The 20,815-nt window shown below is 32.8% G+C and overlaps 1 protein-coding gene across 1 annotated transcript in view; it reads right to left on the minus strand.

The window, feature by feature from the left end:
* NFXL1 (nuclear transcription factor, X-box binding like 1) overlaps positions 1–20,815 on the minus strand; it is a 72,091-nt gene that overhangs the window by 38,326 nt on the left and 12,950 nt on the right. The window contains exons 5-11 of the mRNA XM_031943380.1: positions 19,177–19,355; positions 18,804–18,965; positions 18,557–18,657; positions 16,279–16,393; positions 14,108–14,232; positions 11,421–11,543; positions 3,899–3,989 (exon numbers count right to left, since the gene is read on the minus strand). Coding sequence (XP_031799240.1) covers positions 3,899–3,989; positions 11,421–11,543; positions 14,108–14,232; positions 16,279–16,393; positions 18,557–18,657; positions 18,804–18,965; positions 19,177–19,355 — 896 coding nt within the window. The remainder of the gene's footprint in view (positions 1–3,898; positions 3,990–11,420; positions 11,544–14,107; positions 14,233–16,278; positions 16,394–18,556; positions 18,658–18,803; positions 18,966–19,176; positions 19,356–20,815) is intronic.

Genomic DNA, 20,815 nt, shown 5'->3' on the forward strand with positions numbered 1-20,815 from the left:
AATCATCCCTCAATTGTTAAATGGTCAAATAATGGAAATAAGCCATTTTCAGAAAAAAAAAAAAATCCAAGCTATAAATAATCATGAAAAATACTGTAAGTTACTAATAAAGAAATGAAAATTATACCAATTCCAAGATTCTAGCTCATATATGGAAACTTGACAAAAAAGGAAAATTTCAAATGCTCTAGAGGATGTATTAAAACAGGTATTCCAATGCAATGCTGGTGGAACTGTGAACCAGTCCAATTATTTGGAAAGCAATTTGGAACTATGCCTCAGAAGTTATTAAACTACATATACCCCTTAAAACAGCAATACCACAATTGTTCTATATCCCAAACAGTCCAAAGATAAAGGGAATGCTTTCAGAAAAACCTGGGAAGACTTGTATAAACTGATACAAGGTGAAGCAAACAGAACCAGGAAAATATAACAAGGTAAAGCAAATAACTTTGAAATTAGAAACTCTGATCAATACATTCACCACCCACAATTCCAGAGAACTACTGATTAAACATACAATCCAACTCCAGATAGAGAGGGCATAGCTAATTGTACTTAAATATACATATTTATAATGGAAATTGTTTAAAAAGTAAATGCTGTTAAATTATAATGACTAAATATAGCCTCAAAAAAAAAAAAAAATGACATCATCTCACCCTCACTTTTTATGGAGATGGAGGACTATGCATGGGAATACTATAAATACTATTACTTTTCTAATATGCTAATTAGTTTTGTTCTTTGTTATACTGCTCTTCAAAAAGGAGGAAAGCAGTTAGAAATGTAAATTACATTATTTTAATAAGCATTAATTTATTTTATTATTATTTTCTCGCTGAGACAACTGGGGTAAAGTGACCTGCCCAGGGTCACACAGCCAGGAAGTTTTTAAGTATCTGAGACCAGAGTTGAACTCAGATCTTCCCGACTTCAGGGCTGGTGCTCTGCACCAGCTAGCTGCCCCTTTAATAAGTATTTACATCAAAAAGTTAAGAAAAATCCAAAAGCATCAAAAAGTTGAAGAAAAAAGAAGTATGAAAAATAATTAAGGACTTATAATAACTGATGCAGAATACAATAAAAAGAACCAGGAAAATATACATACAGTTATAACGTAAATGGAAAAACACAGAACGCTATATAATTGTAATTACTGAAGTTTAGCACCTCCTTCAAATGATTGTTTGTAAGACATTTATAAAGCTTTTAGTATAGTTTATGACACAAGGTATGTACTTTAATAAATGCATGTTCCCTCCTGTCTTCCACCTGAGAATATACCTGTGAAAACGTACCTCTCTCCCTTCTTTGCAGAGATAGAAGATTAGGGTGTGGAACAATGTATATACACACAATGTCAGACTTAGTCCATTAATTCTGCTGGACTGGTTTTTCTTCCACTTCTCTTTAATAATAAATAACAGCAACAATAATAGTTAACACTCGTATCGTTTATGTTCCAGACACTGTGTTAAGCACCTTAAATGATCTCATTTGATCCTCATAATAACTGGAATTAGGTGCAATTTTATCTCCATTTTAGAGAAGAGGAAATAGAAGCAAACAGAGATTAAATGACTTATTCAGGGTCATAGAGCCAATAAGGATCTGAGGCTGAATTTGAACTCAGATCTTCCTAATTCTAGGCTGGTGTTCTATCCTCTAACACCTAGATGCCCTTAATAGCAACATATTAATTTCAACAAATAATTTGATTCATGATAGCATTTGACTTACCTAGGCCTGGGTCTAGTAATTATTTTTCATTACAAAAAATGCATAGCATTTTGATCAGAAGGGAACTACTTGGAAATGAAGATAATATATAACAAAACACTGCAATAAAAATCTAAAGGCAAATATCCTCACAAAGGGTTTCATCTATCAGTTATCTCAGCATTAATATGAATTTCTTTCAAAATAGCACTTGGTGAGATTAAAAGAACCCTTACAATCTGAATAAAAAAGACAAGTAATTATGACAGGACCAAATTGGGAACTTCTAACAATCACTAGATAGATATTGGGCATCAAATGGTGAGAAGAAGAAAAGGCAAGAGGAAGGAAAAAAGGTTTACTCCTATGCCATGAAAGGAGCCATCTCTCATGCTGTCTTACTTAAAAACATCTAATAGTAAATATACAGAATAGAAACTTGGATCTTTCTCATTATATACTTCAACAACAATACTAGATGATGACCAGTTCTGATGGATCAGGCCATCCTCAGCAACAAGATCAACCAAATCACTTCTAATGGAGCAGTAATGAACTGAACCAGCTATACCCAGAAAAAGAACTCTGGGAGATGACTAAAAACCATTACATTGAATTCCCAATCCCTATATTTATGCACACCTGCATTTTTGATTTCCTTCACAAGCTAATTGTACAATAATTCAGAGTCTGATTCTTTTTGTACAGCAAAATAATGTTTTGGTCATGTATACTTATTATGTATCTAAGTTATATTTTAATATATTTAACATCTACTGATCATCCTGCCATCTGGGGGAGGGGGTGGGGGGGTAAGAGGTGAAAAATTGGAACAAGAGGTTTGGCAATTGTTAATGCTGTAAAGTTACCCATGTATATATCCTGTAAATAAAAGGCTATTAAATTAAACTAAAAAAAAAAAAAAAAAAAAAAAAAAAAAAAAAAAAAAAAAAGAAACTTAGATCTTTCAGCTAATTTATTCTAAAATCACAGTAAAATGATTCGGGTTCTACAGAATACTTTGTATTCTTTAAAGATTTTGCTAAGTATACTCAATCAAATTTGTATTTCATAAGCAAAGAGGAAATACTCAAGTTTATACTGTATTTAATAAAGTCTCGCCTCAAAGCAAACACAAATAGTCCTTGGTTTGAGAAGAATTGGGTATTTAAATTCTACAAAACCTTTCCTTCAAAGTTTTAGAACCACTCTTCTCTCTTCAGAAGCTATTTTTTGTTTTGGTTTGTTCTTAATCAAAAAAGAACCATTCCTAAAATAGTTTTAGATCTAAAACCTTTTAAAGGGAAAGAATATTTAAAGAGAAATACATAATAAAAAGATACTTATTTAACCAACAAAATTCCTAGTTTTGTCATGGAATGGGGCCAGGACACAAAAGAATCATTATCAAACCTCTTAACTCATATTTTGAATAGATTATCTTTTCTTAGGGACCTAAATTCTGTTTGGGGGGAAAAAAAACCAGGTGAACACTATTTTAATGTGATAGGATGTTTTAATTATTATTCTCAACTGCAGGTTAGACACAGTGCATTTATTTTATGCCTTTACAGAGGGACATGATATGTATAATTTAAAGGAAAGGTGGAAATTTAAAAAAAAATAAAAAAATAAAAAAAAAAGCAATTTTACTTATCCTAAAAATGGAATTACCTAAGGTTTTATAAATAGCAATTATTTTGCATCAATAAATACTAGTTTGTCTTCTATATAAGAGATGTTTTTAAGGAAATAATACTGATGTTTTCCATAGCTTCAAAGTTTAAATATGTACATCAAAGATGTAAAATACAAAACATACACATTTTTTTAGTTATGAGCACATAGAATCCGTGTGGCCAGCCAAATTTTCTATAATTATTAACCATTCTAAGTACTTTAGCATGATACCCAGAAGTAGTCAGTTACACAAATCTGATAACAGCAGAAAGACTATTAATCTATCTTCACTGAAGCTAGTCATTTATCTTTATTATTATCATTTAATAAAAATTTCTCCTAGCTGCTCAAACCTAGATAAGTAAAAAATCATAATCATCAAATTATTTAGATGAAGTTATCTCTGGTAATAATTACCAATCTAAGTATTTAATAAAAATGAAAAACAAAACGTTTTCTTTTTCCATAATGAATTTACTATATTGAATTTTACCTCTGTGGCAGATGGAGGGACACTTATGGTTTCTACACCCTAAAGCTCGTGCACATGGTAGATCACAAGGTGGACAGTTTCCAGGGCAACACTATGGAGAAAAAAGTATACAAAGTCTAAGTAACTTTGAATTACTCTTCCCAGTAAGAATCCCATTACAATTTCTACCAACAATCTACAAGAAGTAGCAGCATAAAAACTGGAGACTAAACATTTAAAAAAAATTTTTTTTTCCTTTTATCTTCAGGAGTTAGCCCAGTGCCAGGCACATGGTAGATACTTAATAAATTTATCGTCTGAATGATTTTATCTGCTTAAATGAAACTTTAGAAAATCCATCCTTTTAAGCTTACCTAAAAAAACCCTCCCCACAACTGCATTTTCCCCTTCAGTTAAATCTCTTTTGCCTTTAAAACTTTGTTGTTCAGTCATTTCAATTACGTCTGACTTCTTTGTAATTCCATTAGGGTTTTTTTTTGGCAAAGACACTGGAGTGCTTTTTGCCACAATTCTCATCTTCATAAGCAGTAATAAGCACTTTGCGTCCAAGCCAATATCCCAACACTGTCCTAGTTACTTGAAGTTTTTGTTAATAAGGACTACCTCTTTTTTACCAATTCTACAGAACCAGAAATCAATCAATCTCTCGCTCTCTCTCTCTGTGTTCCTCCCTCCTTCTTTCTCCCTTCTCCCTTTCTTTTCTTCCCTCCCTCTTTTTCTCTCTCTCCCCCTTATGCCCCCATATGCAGAGAGTCAAGCAATGAACAGGACATCATTTTGGGGGTCTTAAAAGTGATGGCCTGAATAAGTTAGCATTTTCACTATGGAGAAAGTGTTAGATAAGATAAAAAATATTAAATGCTTATAACAAAAAAAACCTAAATGTTAATTTAATGCTTCTTTAAAACCAATCAATGTTAACTATAACTTTATTCAATTAAGCAACTCTTTATCCATTCTGATCACTCTGCAAGGAACTATTGGGAAATACAGCAATAGTGGGAGGAGTGGGAGAGGTGGGGGGAGTGTGTCATGTTAGGCCACGATGAGAAATGAGAACAGGAAAAACAGCAGTAACAAAGGGGGAAAGGCAGAAAAAGCAAGTTTTGTTCAAGGCCCATGTGGCCCAGGAGGTGTGAAGTTAGTTATGCCTAAAGTAGCTCTCCATGAACGTGGAGGGTCCTGGGGCCACAGTCACACCATGCTGTTCATTTCCTGGCCATACCCTCTCCCTCAACAACTCTTTCTTCTTCAAGTAATCAAAACAGTCTTTCCAAGACAAGTCTGCAAATCACTTTCTTGACCAGAAATCCTTAGACTCACCATGCTTGTAACAATAATTTTCAAAATTGATTTCATATCCCGTCAGTGAAAAATGCTTAAGCACTTCCCCAACATATGCAAAAAGATATTTAATTATAAATTCTATGCATATACTAGTGAATAATTAACTACCATAATAAAACATTAAAATAAAAATGAAAGGATGAGATGAAGACATTTTAAAATTAATATTTAATTACTAGTACAAAAAACATTTTTTTCTTCTCACTTAAATGACCGTTAATCTATCTGCTACCTTAACTTACCTGCCCACATTAACTACCTGCTAGGCTCAAGTGACACAAACACCAAAAAAATCACATCTACCCAAATATCCATAATATTGAATGAAAAAAATTGACTTTCAACAAACTTGGAGATTTTCAGGTCTTTCTTTCAACCAAACCCAAATTCAATAGAATATTTAACATATAAGAGCCAATAGCAAAGATCAATTTCAAGAAGCTTAACATAGACAAATTATTTGGGGGTTTTTGTTTATTTTTTAACATGGAAATGCTTAATATATATTTAAGAATGACATCTGCAATTGGGTAGTTCAAAAGAAAGAATGAGACAGAGCTGAGTATAATCTGACTCAAAAAAGCAAAACTGCCTAGGAAATGGTAAAAAAGAGTAATTATGTTATACAAATGAGGTGCAGATTTTTGGTGGAATTGTGAAATAATACAACCATTCTGGAGAACAATCTGGAACTATGCCCAAAGGGCTATAAAACTGTGTATACTCATTAACCCAGCACAGTCATTACAGGATTTTTATCCCAAGGAAATCATAAAGGAGGGAAAAGGACCCACATGTGTAAAAATGTTTATAGTAGCTCTTTTTGGTAGCAAAAAAATTGGAAAATGAGTAGATGTCCAACAATTGAGGAATGATTAAACAAGTTGTGGTAAACCCAAAGAACCCAGTTTTTGGCATAAGAACTCACTATTTGACAAAAATTGCTGGGAAAATTGGAAATTTGTATGGCAGAAACTAGCCATTGACCCACACTTAACACTGTACACCAAGATAAGGTCAAAATGGGTTCATGACCTAGGCATAAAGAATGAGATTATAAATAAACTGGAAGAGCATAGGATAGTTTACCTCTCAGACCTGTGGAAGAGGAAGGAATTTATGACCAAAGAAAAACTAGAGATCACTATTGACTACAAAATAGAAAATTTTGATCGTATCAAATTGAAAAGTTTTTGTACAAACAAAACTAATTCAGACAAGATTAGAAGGGAAGCAATAAACTGAGAAAACATTTTTACAGTCAAAGGTTTTGATAAAAGCCTCATTGCCAAAATACAGAGAGAACTGACTCTAATTTATAACAAATCAAGCCATTCTCCAATTGATAAATGGTCAAAGGATATGAACAGACATTTCTCAGATGAAGAAATTGAAACTATTTCTAGCCATATGAAAAGATGCTCCAAGTCATTATTAATCAGAGAAATACAAATTAAGACAACTCAGATACCACTACACACCTGTCAGATTGGCAAGGAAAGATAATGCAGAATATTGGAGAGTTATGTGGGAAAACAGGGATACATACATTATTGGTGGAACTGTGAGACACATCCACTCATTCTGGAGAGCAATTTGGAACTATGCTCAAAAAGTTATCAAACTGTGCATACCCTTTGATCCAGCAGTGCTACTACTGGGCTTATACCCTAAAGAGATACTAAAGAAGGGAAAGGGACCTATATGTGTCAAAATGCTTGTGGCAGCCCTGTTTGTAGTGGCCAGAAGCTGGAAAATGAATGGATGCCCATCAATTGGAGAATGGTTGAGTAAATTGTGGTATATGAATGTTATGGAATATTATTGTTCTGTAAGAAATGACCAGCAGGATGAATACAGAGAGGTTTGGAGAGAGTTACATGAACGCTGAGTGAAATGACCAGAACCAGGAGATCATTATATACCTCAACAACGATACTGTATGAGAATGTATTCTGATAGAAGTAGATTTCTTCAACAAAGAGAAGATCTAACTCAGTTTCAATGGATCAATGATGGACAGAAGCAACTACATCCAAAAAAAGAACACTGGGAAATAAATATAAACTGTTTGCATTTTTATTTTTCTTCCCCGGGTTATTTTTACCTTCTGAATCCAATTCTCACTAAGCAACAAGAGAACTGTTCGGTTCTGCACACATATATTGTACCTAGGATATACTGTGGCATATTTAACACGTATAGGACTGCTTGCCATCTGGGGGAGGGGGTGGAGGGAGGGAGGGGAAAAGTCAGAACAGAAGTGAGTGCAAGGGATGTTGTAAAAAATTATCCAGGCATGGGTTCTGTCAATAAAAAGTTATAATTATGAAAAAAGAAAAAAGGGAAAAAAAAAAAAAAAAAAAAAAAAAAAAAGACAGTCCCTGACCTCAAGGAGCTTATAATCTGATGGAGAAAGACAATATTGAAAATGAAGCTGGACAAGGATGGGGGACACTAAGCAGGTACCGGACGGTTGTTCCATCTTGTCCCATGGAGTTGGAAGCAGGAAGAACCAAATGGAGAGGGGAGTACTTGGGAGAACTGAGGACTCTGGGGCTCCGAGCCTGAAGCCAACCAGTATAAATGAGAATCCTGCCTGAAAGTTGGGCAGACTATGTCAATCTTGTCCCAAAAATCAGATAAGGGAATGATATCAGTCCATATCTCCCACCTGGAAGTTATACACACAAGATCATCTTGTATTTATTCTTCATGATTTAAAGTGAATGAGACTGAAGCACCTTGGTGAGCCTGCAAGTAAGTCCCTTCAGGTGCTCCCCTTGGCAGCAGAGCTGACAGGTGTCCACTGGAGAGCTTGTAGCCAACAGCAGTAGAGAACCCACAAAGGAGCCCAGCCCAGGAGAGGATAATCTTGTCCGGCAGAGATGTTACCCACGATGGAGATGAATGGCCCTTCTAATAAATCCGTCTGTTGTTAAGACTCGAGTTCTCACCCTAGTTATTGCCAAAGACCCAGGAACATTCTTGGAAGAAGTCTTTTCAAGCATCTCCCTCTTGTCAAAGTCACCATAGGGAGAAAGAACTATTTCATCACCAACTGTCACTCTGGTTGGGGTCGTACACACCTGGCTGAAACTTAAAATCTGAGGTTCTCCCCAAGGTTTCTCTGGTACCTCTGACATCATCCTGTATTACCCCTGGCCTGGGAACCCATAGGCATTGCAAATTTGATTGGGGGGAAGGGGGGAGAGAATGAAAGGGAAGCAGCGGAGAATCAAAGAACAGTTTACAAGGAAGTAAAGAAAAAAATTGTCATTCATGAATGTAATTTCTTCTACTAATATATATACTTTCTTGATCTGGTAAAAAAAAAAAAAAAAGTTGTGAAGACTTGTACATGAAGGTAATAGAATATTATTGTTTTATAAAAAATGATGAACAAGTTGATTTTAGAACGGCCTGGAAAGATTTACATCAACTGATGTTGAGCGAAACAAGCAGAACCAGAAATATATTGTTCATAATAACAGCAAGAATGTGTGATGACCAACTAAGAAAGACTTGGTTCTCCTCAGTGGTTCAGTGATCCAAGACAATCCCTATAGACTTTGGACAGAAAATGCCATCTGCATCCAGAAAAAGAACTAAGGAGACTAAATGTAAATCAACACATGCTATGCTCACTTCTTTTTTCTGTTCTTTCATTTCTTCCATGGTTCCTTCCTTTTGTTCTGATTTTTCTCTCCCAACATGATTCATAAAATAATGTGTATTAAAAATAAATAAATTTACTAGAAAAAAAATAAGGTGCAGAAGAAAAATAGACACAGGCAGTAAGAGGGGAGAGGAGGGCTCATAGTTCTGAAAACTGACTCACATTGGGAATGGATTTAATAGGCAACAGTATATATATTCTATGAAGGACTTAGCACACTCCAAAATCTACAGATAAATAAGGGGGGAAGGATGAGCAGATGAGAAAACAACGGGTGAGGGAAGACACGGGAGGGATCCCTGAGGGGGAGGTTAAGTAACAGCAAAGCAAGTTAGGAGCTGAATTAAAGCAGAAGAATTAGCAGGGATAAAAAAAGAAGAGATAAACACTACAACAAGAATCAAGAGTACAATTTACTAGGGAAAAAAATGTACAGCTAGTAATCATTGATCTTGGACAAAGTCAGACTTAAAAATTATATACAGCCACACAATATTATTTTAGATGCATGTTTATATATGGGTAAATATATGTATGTAGATATATATGTGTGGGTATGAGTATATGTAGATACATATGCAAGTTACTTTATGAATGTGTGTATACAGATATATATATGGGGGAGGGGACCTGGGGGGCAGGGGTTATGTATGTATGTATGTATGTATGTATGTATATAAATAAATATATCTGTGCTTAACTATAGCCTACTTGTAGGACATGGGAGCAATGAAAGGGGAAAATAAAATAAAGTTTAAAAAAAAAATGCACAGCAGAAAACAAAATCACCTACAAGGAAGCAAGGAAAAAATGGACACCTATGAATATAATTTGTTCTATTATATCCTGATGTCTTATTTCTCTTTTTTTTCTCTTTTTTTTTTTAAATAAATGGGGAGGAAGAGGAAGAATATAAGTACAAAGTTTAATCATGAGGCTTTTTTATCTATTCCTTCCCCTTGCTACACCCTTAGGGCTTTAGGGGCTGTCCAACTGACTTAAAACTGAACTTTCTTTTAAGTGTCACCTTGTTCAGCTGTTTCAGGAAGGATTGTCAATATGACCTCATTTGGGGTTTTCTTGGCCAAGGTACCAGAGAATTCACCATTTCCTTCTCCTGGCCAATTTACAGATAAGGAAACTGAAGCCAATAGGGGTAAATGACTTGTCCAGAGCGACAAAGCTAGTACACACATATTTAAAATTAGATTTGAATTCAGACCTTCTTGGCACTCTATCCACTGTGCCTCCTATCTGGCAATTTTGTTTATCAGCAGGTAAAGGAAGCAGGGAATGACCAGCCTTTTCTATTTATATCACTAACTCTTAGCATAGTAAACCCTTAATAAATGTTTTTCCCCTGGCTTTCAAATGCCCACAAGATTTTTAAATTAACTGCTTTGTGAATTATTCATCTACTCATCAAAACAGTTCCTTTAAGTACCTAATAGACAACATAACAGCACAGTTCAAATAACCTCCTGTAATTTGAAGTATAAAACAGAACTTATTTTAATAGTCTAATTTAGAGTTCACCAGCTCAGACTGACATTCAAAAATTTAAATTAATTTGATTTTATTTGTAAAAATGTCCAAATCAAGCATTTAACAAAAAGTTATTAAAACTTAGCTTTTTTGCATTCTGAAGATTTACCTATAACACTAAGCAATGTGTTTCACTGAAATTAAAACCTTTTTTTTTTAAATCTACTCATTTTAAAATTCAACAGAAGGAATAACAATAATGTATGATAAACTATGGATTTTATTTTATTATTTTCCTATCTACTTAAATATATTTAGGAAATAGTAAAAAAAGAATTTTAGGAAGCTTTAAACAGAATATATAGTAAATATGAAAGCATGTTAACTTCACTTTTAAGAAAACATGAAAGATATTATAAAGGATAACTTGGGAAATAATAACCTATCATAATGTGTATTCTGTTAGGAAATTCTGCATTGCATCTTTTTATAAAAACCTCAGAACAATTATGACAATTTATAAATTCAATTTACAAAGCAAGATCCAATGGATCTATTTTGGGACAATGGATCTATGTCCCAAAATATTGGGCTCAGGGTTTTAGCTATATTAACATACTAGTAATCACAAATCCAAAAGCCAAGGAAGATCAAGAAATATAACTTCTAACAACAACTAAGTTCTGAGAGAAGCACCCATCTTACAGTGTGAGGTCAAATACGTTAACTTAGTTCATACATGCTTTTTTGATGAAGATCTCAATGAATAAAAATGAATCAGTCAACTATACTAGGCATGCTTGTATTTTTTATAATATGTGACAGGATAATTTCCATAGACATAAAAATTCAGTGAGAGAAGTCAATAATTTTTTAAAATTTCATTTCTGGATGAAGAACAAAGATTTTCAAAAAAAAGCCATAGCTAATATATCAAGAGCTTGAGAGTGAAGATTTGAAAGCTTTAAAAAAAAATCTCTACATTTCCAACACTGTATTTTAAAATGTTACCTTTCTCTTACACTGATGCCTCTGGCAGTCACGCATCTTAAGACACTTAGTTTCACACAGATAAGGTTTGTGGCAAGGCATTCGTTTGGTATGTTTTCCACAACGACAGTGCTTTTCAACTTCCTGGAAAACAATAAAATATGTAATTAAATAATTTTACTAGTCTACTAACTTTTTACACTAAAAGGTATGCAATAATTAAGAGTCAAAAACTCAAAATGGTTAACACTCCTAAATGATTTTCCCCAATGCCATGAGTTCTAATTAGAAGTGAAACTTAAAATTTTCATATATGTTTTTTGATGCAGAAATCAAAACTATAGTCATATGAAAAAAGTGCTCAAAATGATTGTTGATTAGAAAAATTCAAATTAAAATAACTTTGAGAAATCATCTCACACCATTATTATGACTAAAATATTAGTAGCAGAAAGCAACAAATGTTGGAAGGATTGTGGAAAAATTGGGACACCAATACACTATTGGTAAAATTGTGAAATGATCCAACTATTTTGGAGACAATTGGGAATCGTGCTCAAAAAGTTGTAAAACTGTGTATAACCTCTGAACTAGCAATATTATTATTCGATCTGTTTCCCAAGGTAACAAGGAGAACAGGAAAAGAATTTATATGTGGTGGCATCTCTTTGTGGTGGCAAAGAATTAGAAACTGAGGAAATTCTCATCAGGGAATAGCTAAACAAGTTTCAGTATATGTTTGTGATGGAACACTGTTGTACTATAAGAAATGATAAGCTAGTTGATTTTAGAAAAACATGGAAAGACTTACATGAATTGATACAAAGGGAAATGAGTAGAAATAAAAAAATATTGTATATAGTAACAACAGCAATACTGTTCAAAAAACTGTGAATAACTAAGTTATTTTGAGTATTCTAAATATTCAAATCAAATACAAAGGACTTAAGAAAGATGCTATCCATTTTCAGATAAAGAACTAATAACGTATATATAGTATGGTTTTACACGTTTGCACAAGCACATGTGTGTGTTTAATGGTGGACTTCCCTAATGTGGGAGGAGGGAAGAAAAATAAAAATTAAAAAAAGTACACAGCAGAAAACAAGAAAATTTAGAAGAAAGCACAGAAAAGCTGGGGAGTTTTGAAAATGATGTGTAGAAGTTATTTTAAAAATGTAAAAAGCATGAAATGGAGATTAGTGGTTTCAAATCAAAGTCTCTTGGTATATTCTGCTGGGTACATGGAAATTCTTTTTGTCTTTCTGTAAATTCAAAATGAATAAAAAAATTTTGAAAGAATTTTAAGATACCAATTTTCATTTACAAAGAATGTAAAAAGATAATGCTATATGAAATGTGAACATTACATAGATTTTAAGAAATGATTTAGTAAATTTAACCTGATGATTCCAAAACTGTCCTATGTGGATGCAAGTCCCTTGTCCCCACTAGAAATGTTAAGGGAATACTAACAGTATTCTAATCTGAAGCCTTTGGATTAATGTAAGTTCAAAACAATGTCCTATTCCCCTCTTTCTAGATCAGCTCAGCCAACAATTCCTTCTAAAGTTAAGAGAGTTGAGTGAATAAAGGCAAGGGGCCCTAGCTTGCCCTACCTCAGAGGGTATAACTGCCTTCTCTCTGAATGGAATTGGAATAATCTGACCAAGAGTTGTAAAAAGTTGTAAAAAACTTTTCTTCAAGTTTCCTTATATTGACTTTAAATCTGGGTTCTGGCTCATTTGGAACTTACTGGAATATGACATGACATTGGTCCAAAACTAATTTCTACTGAACTGATTTCCAGTACCTCAGATTTTGTCATTTAGTGAGCCTTTGTGTGAATACTTAGGTTTCCCTGGTTACAGAACATTATTCTACTTCTGGATCCTGAGTAGGTAACCTAACATACTCATCTATGTTTCTACTTTAGGAGTCCCACATAATTTAAGAATTCATTAATTTCATTGTCAATTTTGTTGGTCAAAAGTTTTTACGGCATATAAAAATCTTTATAGCAACTCTTTTTATTTTATTAAAAAAAAAAAAAAATAAACTCCAAATTCTTAAACATGCCTTAGATCTAGTTACTTTAACATGTGAATTTTTACCAGAACATAGACAAGAGTAAAGACAGAAGGATTATTGCATTATGAGTATGAAACCTAGGTCCTCTTGGCAGGCTTATTCACTAACTTTGCACTTTGTTCCATTCACAATGTGCATATGTAACAGAGGCCAAAAATTAACCCAGAAGTTTCCTGAAATATAACTCTGCACTATCCCTTTAAAAAAATAAGAGAGGCAGCTAGGTGGTGCAATGGATAGAGTACCAGCCCTGAAGTCAGAAGGACTCGAGTTTAAATTTGATCTCAGACACTTAACACTTCCTAGCTGTGTGACCCTAGGCAAGTCACTTAACAAATTCCACAAATGTAAAAGAAGTCTAACATCAAGGGAAAAAGAAAAAAAATCAAAATTATTCTCGGAACACATACTCTTGGAGTTCTCATTCTTTAAAAAAAAAAAAAAAAAAAAAAAAATTGCTTCTTAAACTAACTCAAAATTACTACACAAAGTATTTTTTTTCTTTTTCTCTGATTCACAAAGTAAGAAAACAGAAATCAGCTCAGGAAAAGGGAATACCCAATCCTATACTTTTGTTAGGTAATACTTCAAAATTATTAGAAAAGAAAATGACCAACCTGTCTACATATTTCACAAGGACCTCGATGACAACGCTGTGAACACCTATGAATTCCACATTCAAGCACTTTGTCACAACTATCTCCACATGTTGGTACATCTTCCGTACAAGGCAAAGAAAACTCTAAATGTAGGCAAAAGTTCAGTGTTAATGACATATTAATTCCCACCAGTAATTACCAAAGTATATACAAATTAGATCACTTTAAATTACCTCAGAATGTATTGGTAAATATTTATTTGGAAAATTAAACTATATATATATTTTTTAAAGTTACATAAACATTAAAAGTTATCAGAAAAATTAGGGGAAACCTACTATTAATAATCCTTCATATTTCATATGATTTTGACACTTTATATTGTATATGGTTTCAAAAAAATATATTAGTACCCTAATAAACACAGCCAAATATATAACTCAAAAATAAGGTAAGTAAAATGTCACACGTTAACATAAATTTCCAATTGCTAATGGAAAATAAGGGATTATTTTAGTTGATAACTAACCCCTCATATCACAGAGCTCTGCATTAAATCTAGACAATCAGGTTAAAAAATCATGAAGAATAATTATGAGACTGATATCCTGCAACCAAAAACATGAAGAATAGCCTAGTTTCAAAAGTTTCTCATTAAATGGATGTGAAAGTGGACAGATTCACAAAGTGACAAACCAATATTTTTAATATGCCCATGACTCCTAAGAGTAGTTAAGTAATATTCTTTCCCTAGGTCAATTTTCAAGTTGAATTTCTATTGTAACCATATTAAAAATCTAAAATATCAAGTGAAATTTGTTAAAGTGTTTGCTTTTTCCTAAATACAATTAGAATAGCAATTATAGATTCATCTCCATATTCATCATATTATATTCACCATATATTCACCATAGTAGTTATGGAATCTAAACAAAAAATATTCTTTGAAGAAATACAGACATAATTGGAGAAACATTAATTGCTAAAAGATAACAAGATAATATAATGAAAAAACTACCTAAATTAATTTACTTATTCACTACTAATCAAACGTCCCAAAAAATGGTTTTTTGGGCTAAAAAAAAAAAAAACTAAGGAGAAACAAAAGGCTTAAAAATCTTAAGGGTAATAATGGGGAAAAAAGGGGGAGTAGAAAGTTCCGGGGGGGGGGAGGGGGGGGGGGGGGGAGGAAGAAAAATCTATTGTGTCATATTTTCAAACTACTATAAAGCAGTAATCATTAAAATGACACGGTACTAGTAGAGAAAAAAAAAAAAGAGGCTCATCAGTGAAACACATTAGGTATACCACAAACAGAAACAAATGAATATAATACAATAGTGTTTTGATAAACCCAAAGACCCCAGTCATTGGGAAAAGGAGTAGTTAATAAAACTACTAGGCAAACTAGACTATAATCTGGCAGAAATTAGGTTTAGACCAATATCCCAACATTCAGCAATATAAGTTCTAAATGGATGCATAAACTATAAATAAAGTCACACCCTAAACAAATTTGAAGACAAGGAAGAAATAACTTTTCAAATATATGGATAAGGAAAAAAATAATTTTAAAAGGAAAATATCTAAGCTATCAATAATTATATGAAAAAATGTTCTAAATTACTAATAAGAGAAAAGAAAATTAAAGCAGCTATGACATTCTACATCACATTTATCAGACTGGTAAAAAGGAAAATGACAAGAGCTTGAAGAACTATGGGGCAAAAGGACACTATAATGTCCCTATTGTTTAGGCAGCAGATTTACACAATGATCATAGCATTATAGAGAAAGAACAACTTCAAAAGGCTTCTTAACTGTTTAACACAAATGATAAACCACATGTTCCTAAAAGAATGACAAAATATACCACTCACCTCCTGACAGAAAGGTAAATTAAAAATTGAAAAAAGAGATATACATTTTGAGGCACAGGTAATGTGGGAATTTAATCTGGTAAACTATGTAGATGATGTATTAAGGATTTCATTTAAAAATGGGTGTTTGTTTTGGGTTGTTGTTGGGTTTTTTTGTTTTGTTTTGTTTTTACCCAAAAAGAACTGTTGTAGCAACAGATTAATTAAAAACTTCTTGTTTAAAAAAAAAAAAAAAAAAAATAGAATGGTAGCCATAAGAGCAGTCTGCTTTGGACCCGTTTCTTCTACAGTTAAGTAGCAAACCCTTACTTGATTTCTGACACGGACAGAATCTTTTCCCAGATCGAGGACATTCTCCACAAGCAAGAGGGTGACAAACTTGCTCACACTTATGATAACCACATGGCAATGTTTTTCCACATACCTAGAAGAAATGTTATCAGTATCAATGAAGCATCTAATAGTTTAATCTCAATGACAACAAAAATTAATCCTTGTGATACTCAAAAAATGAAAACAATTTTATAACTCATTATCTTTTAAAATAACAGAAGTTCTCCTTTATGTTGCTAATATTGTGCCATGCTACCTACAAATGATACTTTGCAAGTATACAAATGATACTTTGTACCATACAATCAAGAAAGAAAGTACTAATTTGGAGCTCTCTCTCTCTCTCCTCATCAAAATAGTCAACATACTAATTTAGAGAGGTTTTACCCTCACAAATCATGAGAAAACACTAATTTTTTAGTTTCCCATGAAGTTTCGACTCATCACTAGGATACCCCAGAGATTTCAAAGGCTGTGACAAAAGCTACAAAACCCTAGTTGGTCCTATCAAGATAGAAAGACACCCCACGTGGCCCTGGTAATGAACTACACATCAAACCTAATGCTTCAAAAGAGGTTTCTCACAAATTTTTCATAAATGATGAAATAGGCCACATCAATTCACAAAGACCACCTAAAGTGCTGGTGAGTTTGGCATCCATAAGGTCACCTATGTGCCTTAAACTAATCATGACTCCCAACAGGTTTCATTTAATGCAAAAATATTTAAGGAAATTTCAAGATTACATGAGGACACTATTCAACAAAAAGAGAAGATAAAAAAAAAAAAAATATATGACAACTATTGTTTCTAACTAACTAATGAGTGATAAGTTAATGGCCCACCTTTAATAGTTAGAAGTCCTCAGCTTATTTAAAAGGGAAGTGCAGCCCTCACCTCATATACATCACTAAGTCCAGTGGATAGAAAACAAATTATTAAAAAGACATATGAAAAGGGAATGACACCCTTATTTCGTTTGTGAAAACAAAATGACTTTTTTAATTTAAACAAAAAAAAATTAAGACATTTGATGACATCAAGTTTAAAATTACAATACAACAAAAATATGATCAAAAGAAAGAGATAATACATATATGCAAATGTGACAGATAAGAACTTGAAATATAAAAATCAATAAAGAATTCTCAGTCTGCAATAAACAAAGAATAATAATAGCGATTTCCAAAAGAAATACAAATTGCTGAGTCATTTGGAAAAAAACAATCTCACTACTAATCAAAGAGATTAAAATAATTTTGGAAATATATATCCACAAAATTGGCAAAAACACTTAAAAAGCAATGAAACTCAATCCTATTAAGACTAGAGAGAAACAGGTATACTTATCCATTGTAAGTAGAATTACAAAAATTGTGGTCATTTTAGAAAGCAATTTGGCAAAGTAGAAAAAAAGCTACCCCCCCAAAAAAATCACACTATTTTCATTTAATGATCCCTTGGAACGTGCCCTCAATTTTTTTTTTTAAGGAAAAATTATCAGCTCAAACATTTTCATAGCAATTTTTGTAATTTCAGAAGAACTGTTAATAACCTACATAGAATAGTAGAAAGAGAGCTGGATTTGGAATGAGGAACTGGCTGAAATAATGATTCTTCTACTTATTAGTTGACTCTGGGAAAACACGCCACTTCTAGTCTTAGTTTCCTCAACTCAAAAAATGAAAATTATCCTAGATAGCTCTTAGTCACTTCTACTTCTAAACTAAAGATTCTAAATGACCAATAATGAAGGAATAGTTGAATAAATTATAGGATACTAGTGTGATAGAATGCTATGAGGCAGTTAAGATCATTAGGTATAAAGAATATGAAGAATATGGAAAAACTATTACGTGACTATGTAAAGCAAAAAAAGCAAAGGAAGAACCAAAGTACAAAGTACACATTCTTAATGGCAATTTAAAGTGACTAAAAAGTTGTGACAATTTATGCATTTTTATGTGCATTTATATCTGCATTTAAATGTGAATAATCTTCAAATCTCCTGGGTTATTCTAGTAAATTTATAATAAATCATTTAAGAAAAAGACTAAAATAGGTACAGGCCTCCACTAGGGCTCACTCTGCTTCCTCAGGAGCTAAGTAAGTGGAAGCTCAAAGAGTGATTGCCCACAACCATGTCTCATAGGACACCGGGGGTGGCACTGATTAACTGAGTAATAGAAAGAAGCTGCTGCCCATTAGCCCCCCAGGAGCCAAAAACTCACAGTTTTAAAAACCCTAACTTACCTGATCGCAGTGCCAGACAGGACTTGCACAAAGTCTTTCAGCTACCCGTTTGCCACAGACACACTTCTGTTTGCTAACTCGTGGACAGGGCTGACAATTTCCTAAAAATCATAAAGATTAATCAAAGCGGGAATATTACAAATTACTCTGAAAATTCATTCTTCTCATCCAGAAGTCTCATATTTTGATAGCTGGCTTTGCTAGTTGCCTCATTCAAAACATCTACTTTATTTAGATATTCTCTCACCTGCATGACAAGGGCTTTCACACTTATGCTGGCCGCACAACAACTTCCGACCACATGGCTGCTGACAGGACCACTCCTTGGTACTGCAACGGCGAGACATTGGTTTTGCCTTCTTACAGTAACAAGTGATAGTGACCATCTTTGGACATGGTGGGCACGGACCTAGTGAAATCCAGTGAAAGGACAACAGTGAATTTTGAAGTCTGTGATCACATGCTGAATTTTCAACTCATGTTTAAGCTTTTCATATCAATACTTTAGGGATGACTTCCTATACTTCTTTAACCAACATTTAGGTTAAATTTTTAAATTATTTTTGCATTTCAAAAAAGTAGTTAACCAATCAAAACAATTAAAAGAAAATTAAAGTTACCTGGATGACAGAGAAGTAAACACTTGTGTCCACAAGGAGGCTTAAATTCTCTCTCACATACTTGTCCACATGAGTGAGGTACAAGCCATGGATCCAATGGTGGATCTTCCACTTTTCCACAATAGCAATAATACCGAGTAGGTGTTTCGGATCGCTTATATTCAAACCTACATTTTGGACTAAAGGAAGGAAAAAGAATTATTAAGGGAAAATAATAATTAAGAATCATCATTATAAAAATTATAAAATAACTACTAAGCTGAACTTTAACATATTTTTTCAAGAACATAAGGAAAAAAATGAACACAAAATAATTGCTTTCAACTTATCTGCCCAGTCATATGCATCATTACCATGTAATACCTTAAAACTTTTCAGGATGCCTTTACATTCTGCAAACAGGACATAAAAAGTTTTTACAAATAAAAAACACAACAGCAGGACTTAGTAGACAGAACTAAAATCCGTACCCTGGGACCCAGAGATGATACTCTTAGGCATATAACCAACCCATATCATTAACAAAAAGAAAAACCCTACCTATACAATATTTATGGCACTATTTTGTGTTGTAGCAAATAAGTGGGGAAAAAAAAGACCTTCATCAACTAGGGAAAACCTAAATGAACTGTGGCACAAGATATAATGAAACATTACTCTGCAATAAAGAATGGCCAATAGGACAAATATGAAAAAACAGAAAAATATCTGAAATGAAATAATGAAATGAAAACAATGTAAATGGAAAAACTAACCATCATAAAGCAAGTGAAAATTGTTATAAAATCAAAGAATAAGCATGGCCTCAAAGAAAAGACTTGGACATCTCCACCTGCTCCTTTGTAAGAGCTCATCTACATCTACAATTAGATTTTTATTTCAGTGTATTAATCAGCTGTACTGAAATATTTATCCTTCTCATCTTCAATTTTTTTTTTTAAGTTCTTCCTTAGAAGGTTTTCTGGGAGGAAAAGGAGCGGGATACCCCCCCCCCAAAAAAAAAAAAAGTAGGTGCCAAAAAACAATAAAAAAAAAAAACATTTAAGAAAAATCATAATTACACAATAATGTATTTTCATACTGACCCAAGATTATCAAGAAAATTTTATATTGTGGACCTATGATGTTATCTGAACAGTAACTTCTACTTAAGAACTCAAAAATTTTCAAAAGATTTCCATTCAAAAAAGTTAAAATAAAAAGGTATCATACAAAAAAAAAAAATGTCTTATGACAGCAAAAAAAAAAGTCTTCATTTTTAAAATGAGTACATAAACATAATGGAATATAACTGGGACAAATATGAAAAACTCAGTACGATTTAAGAGAACCTATATAATGATCACATTAACGGAACAGAAAATAAAAACCATTACATTTCAATTATGTAATAAACAATCTTGATTCGAAAAGACTGATAAAATAGAAGAGAGACTAAGGTTGTCCATCCATTGCTGTATAGTTTATCAGATAAAACAGATGTATCTGCGCTTGTTTTCTTAACTATTTCTCTTAATGTATAATAATAAAAAAAATTTTCTTAAGATATAAGCTTCATTTAACTACAAAATTCATTTATATGAAATACTTCAACCCTTGGAAAAGTTAGAAAATTAAGTATGAATTCCTTATATCTTTG

This window comes from Sarcophilus harrisii, chromosome 6 (genome assembly GCF_902635505.1).
Source record: "Sarcophilus harrisii chromosome 6, mSarHar1.11, whole genome shotgun sequence".
Taxonomy (NCBI): Eukaryota; Metazoa; Chordata; class Mammalia; order Dasyuromorphia; family Dasyuridae; genus Sarcophilus; species Sarcophilus harrisii.